The 11,098-nt window shown below is 44.4% G+C and overlaps 1 protein-coding gene across 2 annotated transcripts; it reads right to left on the minus strand.

Annotated features, from left to right (window-relative positions):
• Positions 1-21: 21 nt before the first annotated feature.
• LOC124326989 (pumilio homolog 2-like) lies at positions 22-11,041 on the minus strand. Of its 2 annotated transcripts, XM_046785747.1 has the most exons (14): positions 10,914-11,041; positions 10,341-10,581; positions 10,125-10,271; positions 9,971-10,060; positions 8,283-8,403; positions 8,013-8,209; positions 7,461-7,908; positions 7,194-7,354; positions 4,723-4,903; positions 4,568-4,654; positions 2,857-4,463; positions 2,619-2,781; positions 2,327-2,535; positions 22-2,243 (listed from the first exon to the last, which is right to left on the minus strand). In XM_046785747.1, the coding sequence occupies exons 2-14, from the start codon at positions 10,425-10,427 to the stop codon at positions 2,037-2,039; spliced, it is 3,705 nt and encodes a 1,234-aa protein (XP_046641703.1). In that variant the 5' UTR covers positions 10,428-10,581; positions 10,914-11,041; the 3' UTR covers positions 22-2,036. The 2 variants fall into 2 exon arrangements, with proteins under 2 accessions (XP_046641703.1, XP_046641704.1); XM_046785748.1 differs by lacking the exons at positions 9,971-10,060; positions 10,125-10,271; positions 10,341-10,581; positions 10,914-11,041 and adding an exon at positions 9,063-9,376.
• Between the last annotated feature and the right edge of the window lie 57 nt (positions 11,042-11,098).

Genomic DNA, 11,098 nt, shown 5'->3' on the forward strand with positions numbered 1-11,098 from the left:
ATAAGATTCAAAAAGAAAAAATTCCAACGCATATATTCGGGATGTATTTTTTTCAAAAATGAAAGAGGGTAAAGTCGGTTGCACAAAGAGTGTGTGCTATTACGGAAATACATATGGAGGTGTTGTCTTTTTTCCAACCACAGAATTTAATATTAAAAAAAAGGAAAACTGTCTTTTCGATGGAGAGATTGAAAGAGAGAAGCGTTGATTTTCCAGAAAAAAAGGATTTGAGGAAGGAAGCGGATGTGGGATGTCGAAGAGCGAATTCTGGAGGGGACGATTTTTTGTACATGAATCATGTTTACAAGGGGGGTGGGATAGGGGAGGAAAGAGCACTAGTGATATTTTTTACAGCATTTCGTAATTTCAATACATAACACCAGCGGTTACAAGGATACATTCTAATAATAAAGGTCGAAATAAAAGCCAAAATCAGGAAATAACTGACGCAAAAACCAAGGGATTGTAGGAAGGGGAGAGCTACACAAGAAAAGAAGGGACAAATGTCCAAAAGGAAGTTGGTGAGAATTAAAGAGAAAAAAAGAAACAATTCACAAAATATTGGTCCGTGTGAGAAGAATCCACGGGATAAAGAGCAAAGAATTTGAAATAAACCAAGTAGCGTCAGCAATAAAGGAAATCTACGAAGCGGACCGGCGTTCTACAACTGAAAAAGAAAAAAAACAATAGGAAATCGAGGAGTTGAAAGTTTTGGAGAAATCCGCAAAAAAAGGACCCACAAAGTTGGTGACGTATCGTAGCGAATGAGTGTGTGGGGGTCACACCACACAGCTTGACTGCCGCACACAACGTAAATTTACAGTCGATGGGTGGAGAAAAAGGAGAGAAAAGAGCATTTTTCTTCAAAAATCTTTCCACTGTTTTTACTTCGCTTGGTTTTTGTTATGTAAAATAATGGAAAAGGTTCGCTCTTTTCACTTTTGCCGCTGTACACTTTACAGAAAACCAAAACGCTAATTGAGGATGGGAAATTCTGTTTTGGGATCAAGTAAGGGGAAATTGATGTCATTTCTCAAGTCAATGAAGGAAGGGAGAAGCAATGAACAAAACAAGGAACAAAAAAAAAATGAAATAAACAAATCGTGGTGAAGGGAGTTGTTTCGTTTTTCTTGATTGGCAACGGCACCTCCAATCTCCCAAACGGAGTGTGTAGCTTGTAGAAATTTACGAAGAAACACAGAAGCAGAGAAAACAAAATCAATAAGCAAGCGCAACTCAGCGTAGACACGAAGTGGGTAAAAAGGAAGTGATCAAATAATGGACCACCAAGATGGCGATCTAAACCGACCCCTTTAAATCTAGCGAATTGAAGTGAACATCTGGGAGAGAGGAAAAGAATCAAACACAGAGCTGTTTTCATTTTCGGTGGATTGATGATTCACAGCCGCGAAACTTATCGACACAATCCATCAAATACCGATCGAGAATCCAAGAGAAACTCGAATGAGACGGTGGAAGAGAAAAGTTATTTCTTCCCCCTTCCGACTTTATAACGTAATATCATGCAGAGTTGGAGGATGGTGAGGGGAGGATGCGGACCAGTCGATTGAATGAGGATAGATGAAGTCGAAAAAAAAAGGTTTAAAGTAAAAAAATACGAAGGGAAATTTCCTGTACAATGTACACATGTAAGGAAAAAGCTGTACAATGTACACTACCACAACGTATGGTACAAATGGTCAGTTGAGAAATCCAAGAAAGTTTTGAACGTTACTTTTTACCCTTGACAAAACCAGAAAGAACTTGCCCGTTTCCTTTCCCTACCCACAAAAAATTGATTTATATCCGTCAACTTAAAAAAAGAAAAAAAATTAATAATAACAAAAATGGTGTTGGCTTCCCAATCAAAACAACGCATTTTTATGAGAAGATGGGAGAGGGAGGAAAAAGAGAACCAAAAGTTGAGAATTTTTAAACCAAGATGTGTTTTTTTTTTGTCTTGTTGTTGTTAACTGTCGTAGTTTTTAATAATGTTGTCGTTGGCTGTTTGTAGCGGTGGTGTTGCTGCTTTTGCTTCATCCGATGACTCCATTCGACGGGGGTCCAATAGGTCCCAAATCGACGTTATTCTTGAGGAAATATTTTTCCAGTTTGGCGAGAATGTGTTTGCCGTAAGTATACTTGCGGAGCGTGGAGACGTGCGGTCGGATTTTGTGCATGAGCAGTTTGCGCTGCGACGGCTCGGCCACATCAATCATTTTCTGCACGACGTAGTTGGCATACTGTGAAAAAGAAAAATTAGATAAGACGGTTAGAGCTCTTGAGTTGTCAGCGATGAGATTTCGTCACTAATTCGCACACGAACCTGATCCTTCATCATGGTGTGTAGGGGACTGTGCGGACTCGCGTCGTTGAAGCTGATCACCTCGTCAATGAGACTTGCTCTCTCGGATCGAGTGGCGTGCGAGACGCATTTCTCCACCACGTTGGAGGCGAACTTGTGCTGCGACAACGACAGCACCTTGCCCTTCACGGCTGTGACGATCCGCAATTTGTCCTCGGGCTTGCCGTGTTCTAAAGTTACAAACACCGACATAAAAAAAAAGAGTGAGTAACGGTGCAACTATGCCTGCATATTAAACTTAGCAGATCCGTACCTAAAACGTGTTGGATCACATAGTTTCCGTATTGATCTTGGATAAGGGTTTCCGTATTGTGATGCAGCTCGTTCAATACCGGAGATGTCTGCTCTGGAGTGCAATGCTCAAGTATGCGTTGAATGACGCGGCATCCGTAAGGATGCGTGGACAGCGAAAGAACCTATTGAAACGAAATAAAACGGTAAATTAACATTAATGAAAGGTGTTAACCGTGATATGAAATGTCTCTCTTTACCTGCCCTTCAAATGCGTCTATTATGAATTGAAGCTGCATGGGGTCGACGCATTCGATGCACTTCTGCACCACGTGGTTACCATTCTGATCCTTGACACATTTGAGAACGTGTCCGTCTAGCTCGCGAACGATTTCTTTTTGTTGATCCGATGGCACTGATTCAAGTGCTTTCTGAATGACACGACAGCCGTACATTTGGAGGGCCAATGGCAGAACGTGGCCACGAATCTTCTGTGCCAGTGTACTCTTCTGCTCTGGCGAGCCAAATTCAAAGAATTTTTGAATGACGTAATTGCCGAAGACGTCCGTCATGAGCGCGTACGTGCCGACTATGATCTCAGTGAAGACCATCTGCTTTTCGGCTGGCGTAGCTCGTTCCAATTTCTGCTGAATGAAGCGCGATCCGTGCTGGTCTTGAGAGAACTCTACAATGTGGTTGGCAATGTCGCGCAATTGGAGATTGGGGAAGCGGTTGTTCCGGAAGTCTTCCAGTAGCCTTGATCGTCCCGTCATCTTGTCGAGGCCGACGCCAATGACTCCGTTGTGAGGATGTTGTGGCTGGCGGCCAGCACCTCCCATCTTGGCAAATAGTGAACCGCCCGCCCCCGCTCCAAACAGACCTCCGGCTCCAACGCTGCTGGGCGTGGTAGCTCCGTTGCGGAACTTCATCATCTCTGATCCTGGAGCAGCCGACATGAGCCGCCCGCCAGAAACAAACGGACCTAAACCGAGTTGAAGCCCAGAGGAGGCTCCACTCATGTTAGGCGGCGGAGTCAACGAGCCAGACGATAAGCCTAGCGGGCCAGGAGAAGCAGTGACGGTTCCGAGGGCACCGTAATTTTGGGGCCACTTTCCTCTGCCATATTCACCCAAAGACGGTGAGAAAGTTGACGTTGAATTCCGATCAAAAGAGTCGCGTCTCCCTTGTCCATTCGCAAGGCCTAATGACGGGGAACCAATCGATCCCAAAGCGCTATTACCGAATCCCAGGCTGTTGCTTTGCTGCAATCCCAAGGCTCCAAAATTACTTCCCAACCCAGAGTTTGGTTGCATGTTCTGCAGGCCGCCAAGGCCTGGATTGTTGGGACCGTTGTGAGAGTGCGAAGCCGACGGACCCGGGGTGTTGCTGTACAGAGATTGCTGCTGGCCATTATTGTAAAGCGATGGCTGTTGTTGCTGCTGTTGTTGTTGTTGTTGTTGTTGCTGCTGCTGTTGTTGCTGTTGGGCTGCTGCAGACATTTGTTGTCCTTGATTGCCCAACAGTCTCATATTGCCCGAATTTGGACCACTTGGATTTTGCATTACCATTGGAGCGGGCGACATCAAGCGAACGGGACCGTTCATGCCACCATTTCCGATCCCTCTCATGTTACCCATCACCAGTGATCCATTTTGGTCATAATACGCTGGGATGACCTGATATTGACCTGGTTGGTGGACAGGCGGATGATCAGTAAGCGAATTGGGTGACATCGGCCGTCTTGGTTGGCCCTGTTGATGTTGACCGGGTGCTACTTGACCAGGAGCACCAGGCCCTTGCGGGATGACTCCTGGGTACATCCCCCATGGCGCCATGCCATAGTACTGTGGCATCATTGCTGCGTGACCTATCGAAAATATCCATAATTAACAAGAGCTGTCGAAAAAAGGCTTAATCTGTAGCATGACGAGGAAACACTGAACATAGCCACAACAAACACGAATGGCTTACCTGCAATCAAAGTTTGCATGTACGGCTCTTGATTGATAACGTACGGTGCATTTGGGTAAGCTGGGCCACCTGCTGGACCTGCTAGTCCTGAAACAAACAAACGGACTAATTAATTCACCGTATTAGAGCAGAAATGAAGCAACGAAAAGCAATACCAAGTTGTTGTTGCTGAGCTGCTAGAAATTGTTGTTGGGCAAGAAGCTGGACCTGCTGCGGCTGCTGATGTTGTTGCTGTGGCGGCGGTGGAAGCGGAGGTTGTTGCTGTTGTTGTTGTTGCTGCTGATGCTGTTGGGCCTGATGTTGTTGTTGCTGCTGGTGATGATGCGCTCGGAACATCTAAAATCAGTAACGGGATCAAATAAATTACTAAGTCTACACTTTTACTACGGTAAAGCTTGATGGATTGCATCGGCTAAACCATAAAGCATTGTCAACTGCAGCACGCTATCTTATTCCAGTCTCTTTTTTCCTCGTTTTCTTCCACAATAATTGTAGAGGGGGGTAAAAGAAAGAAAGAAAAGAAAACAATCGATTGGGCCCGTCTCCCTCCGCACGCCATGTCTCGACACAATCTAATTGGAAGTTGGCGAACAATCTTGTATTGAATTAAACGATCGGATTTATTTGTAGATATCCTGTGGTCTCAAGTAGGTCGGCCCGAAGATATTCGAAAGACGCAACCGTTACAATAACTAACTAGCGGAAATACTCGACTGGAATAATCCATCAGAGGCGGTTCTATGCATCTGATTTCCATGCGATAGGAAAATGCAGACGAAAAAGAAATAAAGAAAAGAAAAGGGAGAGGAACGAAAGTCAACAAATTCTTTCGACGGTCTCCACACAGAATCTGTCATTACTCTGGAGACTGCAGAGGAGGAAAGCAAACCTCAATTAGAACCGGGATAGATAGACTGGGTATAGTCGGATCGGTAGATATCTTTCAGCGCTAGGGCAATGCGACAAGAATCAAAATAAGAATAGTTTGGGCGTAGAGTCAAACCTCTTCCACATCGAAACTCTTGGGCAGGACGATTTCATTCTTGGCGAGCCTTTTGGAAGTTTTGCGTACACAGCCAGACGAATAGATGGACAAACAGAGACTTAGCAGTGCTTGGGACGATGTAGAAGAAGTTCCGCCGACTGCCGTTGGTTGTCCCATGCCTAACGCATTCGGGAATGGCGACGGCAGCGGCCACAACACTTTCATTTTTCACCGCCGTCTTCTCATCGACTGCCAGGCGACAGTGGCAACAATCTCCTTTTTTTCCGCCTTCTAGCTTGGCAGCAATGCCGGGAGCAGAGCAGCTGTGCAACTATCCACCACACCCTTTCGCGCTTTACAGGATCGACTGAGCAGAACAATCACACACGGCCGTCAGGCAATGGCACATCATCTATTCCCCAACCCCTTTCAGTCTTCCCAAAGTGTTTAACTAGAAACCGCCCAAACGGACACCTTTTATCAGTTCCTCCTTTTTTCACTTATCGTTCGCGCTGCGTTTTTTGTTTCCCCACAACCCAGAAAAATCTTGACATTAATGATGCGATACTCTTGACGGAGCACTTGCCCTGTCACTTAAAAATGAATAAAAAATGAATCAGTTTGCAAACACTGAATCGATCCTTCGGTTTTTTCCCGCAACAAAAACTCCTGGCGACGTCTACAACGAACCGACGGGAGTTAGACCAAGAAGTGAACCGTGAAGGGTAAACCGCTTGTGGTGTACCTAATGAACCTGACTGTATACTGAACACACACACGCAATCACACTGGAAGAAAAAACGCAATCAGTATCGAAACGTTTAGCTGATTGAAAACTGGTAGAAGAGATCGGAGCGGTGGCAAGTGAACGACTGGTCGTAGCTGTAACTGGTCAATTAATCTAACAGAAAAGCTGTGACGGGCAACGAACAAGGAACACTGGCACACGGCCGAACCGCTGGTGACTAACTGCGTGGGGCGCAGGGCAAGTTGGGAAGCCAACCACCAGTGCGTGGATTACGTTGACGGAAAAGGCGGACAAATAAAAGGAAGCATCGGCAGTAGCAACAAGACCGGGAAAAATAAAGTAAAAAGTATACTAGTCCATCATTAAGCTCAGAGTGAGCACTTGGAATGTAGCAATCAAAGAAGACGGAAAAGGAGTAACTAGAACATCGTCGCAGTTGTAGTTGTCGAAGACGACGACGACAACAACAACAGAGTTGATAAAATTAGGCCAGAATCGGCAGAAGCAGCTAGCTTTCCCCCCCTAACGGTAGTCAAGAAAGGGTGGGTGGAGCTGGGACAAGACATTGACCATATGGTGTTGACTGGCACCTCTCAATCGGCGCTCGACACAAAAAAAACAAGGCAGTTACATTCAGCAAAGGAAAGATTAAAGACCTTCTAGACGGATCGTAAACACGTTACGGCTTGAAACAAATTCGACGCTTTCCAATTATCAACATCTCTTTTCGAATCGAAAAGTACCAGCCCTATCCTATGCCTTTCGTCTAGGTTAAGTGTGTAACTAGCAAAGTGAAATTCCCTGTAAATAAGACTCGCTCAAGTTTGCGATGCTTTACATGCGCCGCGAAGCGGAAAGAAGGAGGAGAGAGATGAGTGAAAAGTAAAACATACGTGAGCGTCAAAATTCTGCTGGAGCATTCCTGAGGATTGAGTATCCATGGTAGAGAGCACTGAATAACTGCTGTCAAAGTGCACTCCCGGCTGCTCCATCATCACCGGTTCGTAATGGTTGTTATGTCCATCGACTGTTCCGCTGGACGATAGCCCCAATCCTTTACATAAAATCAATGATGCATTAACATTTCGATTCTCTCGCAGGAGTGGATTAACAATTTGATTCGAATAAATTTACGAAAGAAAAAAATTGGATGCACTTACCAGGTGGTCCTCCTCCATTGACAAGTCCACTCATGGGACCAATACCGTTAGACATTCCTGATCCTTGGATAGGCCCCGTCAATGATCCAACCATGGTGTTATGAGAATTATTAGGAGGCAGGCCCATACCGTCTCCAGGTTTAATGGGTCCTGAGTGTGAAATCGGCAATCCCGGGCTGTGATTCTTGGTCAAATCCTCTTCAGATGGCGAAGGTTGTCTGCTTCCCGGTGTTCGGCTATACGCGTCCACGTTCATGTGATAGGGCAAACCATTGGTAGCCGCTTCCGATGCATATTTGAAAGCCTTGGCGTCATCGTCTGAAGCCAGGCCATTTGACAACATCATCGCATGAGAATGAGCTGGCCCACCATTGGTGTTACCCTCCATGTCTTGAAGAGGAGAAGGCGATGAGGCTTTCTCCTTCTTATCTTTATCCTCGGTCGGATTCTGAGTTAAAAGAAAAGACAATGATCAATAAAGTAAACCGATAAAAACGAGCCGATTCTAATTATCGACAATGTATAAGAGTATAAAATACGGGGCAAACTTACGAGGACCAACCCTCTCATTCGACTCTCTAGATCTTTGTTGGTGGGCGATGTGCCGAGGACGTACTCGACCATCTTGACGCCAAGACCACCCGTTTCAGAAGATCGAGGTGACAAAACATTGGCCACCTCGCTGCCGGGAAAGCTGCCAGAACGTCTGGGACCGTGACCCATCGAGATGGGCTGTGAAACAGCATGATCTGTTCAAACAACAAAGACATCCATTAAAAATTATGAACTAGCTGTCATAAATAATTTAAAACAACAACTAACCGATAGTCGAGTTGCTCCACGTTGAGTCTCTCCAAGTTTGATCACTGATGTTAAACAAGCTACTTTTAGTGTCTTCCTTCTGCTCTTCGACTCCCCACAGCTTCTTGGCCGAAGGTGCAATCTGAAAACAAAAGATAATCGTCATTATACAATTTTAAAGATTCGCTGATGAGCTTATTTAGAATATTTAAGTAACACAAAAGAGCAATTCCGTATGCAGGAATGTTGTTGATGTTGAGGGCTTCACGGTTGACAACGTATAATGAAAAAGCCGGAGATTACGCGACTGCGTCACGTATTATCACAAAAGAATGCCACTCTAGAATCTTTCGGCTGCGAAATTGAAAACGAAGACTCGAGAGAAAGTGGGCGTCAATAAAAGTATCATCAAAAAGATGGTATTTTATAGTGACATTGTTTATAATACGTTCAAACAGGTAAGAATAATTTTATTTTTTCCAGTTTTCCGCGTTGTTTCTAAGCTCTTTGACTCTCTCCATGAAATCAAGGCCTCTCGGTCGGCTGACCACAAGGCCACCTGTATGCTTTCCGTTTTGTTCACTAGCCCCGAGCAACAAAGACGTAGCCATAAAATAAGAAGAGGAATACAGCGAAGCTACACAAGATAGCCGAAATAGAAAAACACAGCCTTAAACATACGCCCCAAACGCATCTTCAAAAAACTTGACAGGTTACAACATTTGTTGAGCTAAGTTTCTAAAAATTCAATCATGGCCGAACACACGAGAAAGAAAAAGAACCTTGCCGTCTGTAACTTACTAAGTCTGCGCTCGTGTCCTTCATGTTAGTTGGCTTGTTAGGAATCCGCAGGCATTATGACAGGAGATCAACTTTAAAAAAGTTCTGACACTACACCACACGTCAAACGATGGTATTTTTTTTCTACCTCACAATAATTAAAGTACTGGCTAAGAAAACTTTTCGTCGATGGATTTCAATCAGAATTTGTACAAAGAAATGTCGGAACGCTGAGAGTGAGACTCTAAAGAGACGGCGCACAACACACGCTGAACTCAGCTATACAAGCTTTACACTCGCTGCCTCAACACACACACACACAGAGCGTCGCATCGAACAAAAGAGTAGAGAACCTACGGCTGCAAGGCAACGCTGGAAGCACTTTCCCTACCTCTCCTACCCAACCTCTTCCTCCTCCTCCCCTTTTCCACTCTCTTCCTCTTCCCTATTTTTTCTCTCTCTCCCTCTCTTTCGTTCGCTCTACCTACTCTTCGCGGTACCCTTCCTATTCGAGAAGGGGGGGGGGGGGGGGGGGGGGGAAAAGAAGAGTATAGGGTGGTGTATCCATGAGGGGAAGAGAGACAACACTCGAAAAAAGATCCGATTCCAACACAGCCTGAAGATGATGGGATTGCTCCAGCGTGGCGACTAACGAGAATCCCAGTCACATATGATACCATCTATTTGCTACTTACAAAAGCTTCTTTTCTTATTCTTTTAATGTGCAAAAACTGACCATATTCTGAGCTATCATTAAATCTAAATACATGACACTGATTTTGACATTTCAAGTACACTCATTTCTCTGACAAGTAAAATGAACAGTCTACAGGAAACACTTATCAAATCAATAACAATTGTTTGGAATGACTTTTACGAAACTTACAAAGAGTTGTTTTGACAATACTGATAAAGGGTTTTTCATGTACCTGATCAAACTGGCTCCGTTGCTGGCTGTTGACTGTGCTTGGCTGAGAAGCTGATGCCTGTGCGGCATCATTGGCAAGACCTGGCTTGACCTGTCAAAAGAGTATATTGTAGTATATTGTATGTTGCCATGTTACGAACACTAGTTTGAATTACCTCTGCTATACTCTCATCGCCCAACCATCTAGACTGATGCTTGCTGAAGGCTTGAAAGTTGCCATCAGTCTGAGGTCTTTGAAAGATGTAGGATACCATAGCATCATCTTGAGAACGTGAAGATACTGGGCGAGCCATTTCAGGCACCTGCAATAAAAGCAATGTCGAACATTAGCAACAACCTTACACGAAACATCACATATTATCAATACTTACAGTTTGCAGTGGGACATGACTTCCGTTGCCCAGCATTCCCAAACCAGAAGCAGGAGTTTCTTGAGAATCACCTCCCACCCACTTCATTACACATAAAAACACTGAGAAAAACTGATTTCTTGTAGGGAAGATATGTTACGGCCTTTTGTTCACATGCATTTATGTGACTCGTATCGAAATTGGTCAGTCCAAAGCGTCTCCAGGACTGGTTTTTACACGTCTATATATATGTATGTATAATCTGGAAGAATCAAAACAAACACAATCTGTAAGACTATTTAACCGCCAGATTGACAACCGAAGACACTCAAACGCCTAGAAAGCTTCTCATTTTATGAATCACAAATACAAGCTAAAAGTGGAAAATAATGCCACGAAATGAGTGAGACGTCTTTGTTTTGATTGGTGAAAACGAACGCGCGTGTACCAGCCAGAGAGGACGCGTTCGAGTACGAGAGGTGACAGTTTGAAATGTCGTAGCAAATATTAAGCCTCATTTATCTTTATAAAATGCAAGAGCTTTCCAAAGGCATTCGATTGTCATCTTTAGACATTTTCTCGTTGAAAACTTACCAGGATGCAAACGGATAAAACCACTGTACACAGCCTTATTCGGTTATTTACACGGCAGGGGAAGTCACCATATAAAAACGAGACGAAGACACAGAATAGTTTCACAAAGGCGAGCGTAGAGGGGAGAAACAAGAGACGAACGCCGACCGCGCGCGCACATTTGAAAAGAAAATAAGCTATGAAAT

This window comes from Daphnia pulicaria, chromosome 2 (genome assembly GCF_021234035.1).
Source record: "Daphnia pulicaria isolate SC F1-1A chromosome 2, SC_F0-13Bv2, whole genome shotgun sequence".
Lineage (NCBI taxonomy): Eukaryota > Metazoa > Arthropoda > Branchiopoda > Diplostraca > Daphniidae > Daphnia > Daphnia pulicaria.

Coding starts and splice junctions, on each gene's coding strand:
- LOC124326989 (XM_046785747.1), bottom strand. CDS start 10,427: ATGAAGTGGGTGGGAGGTGATTCTCAAGAAACTCCTGCTTCTGGTTTG. Junction 7,355..7,460: donor CAATGGAGGAGGACCACCTG/GTAAGTGCATCC, acceptor TTTTATGTAAAG/GATTGGGGCTATCGTCCAGC. Junction 2,536..2,618: donor TGTGATCCAACACGTTTTAG/GTACGGATCTGC, acceptor TTGTAACTTTAG/AACACGGCAAGCCCGAGGAC.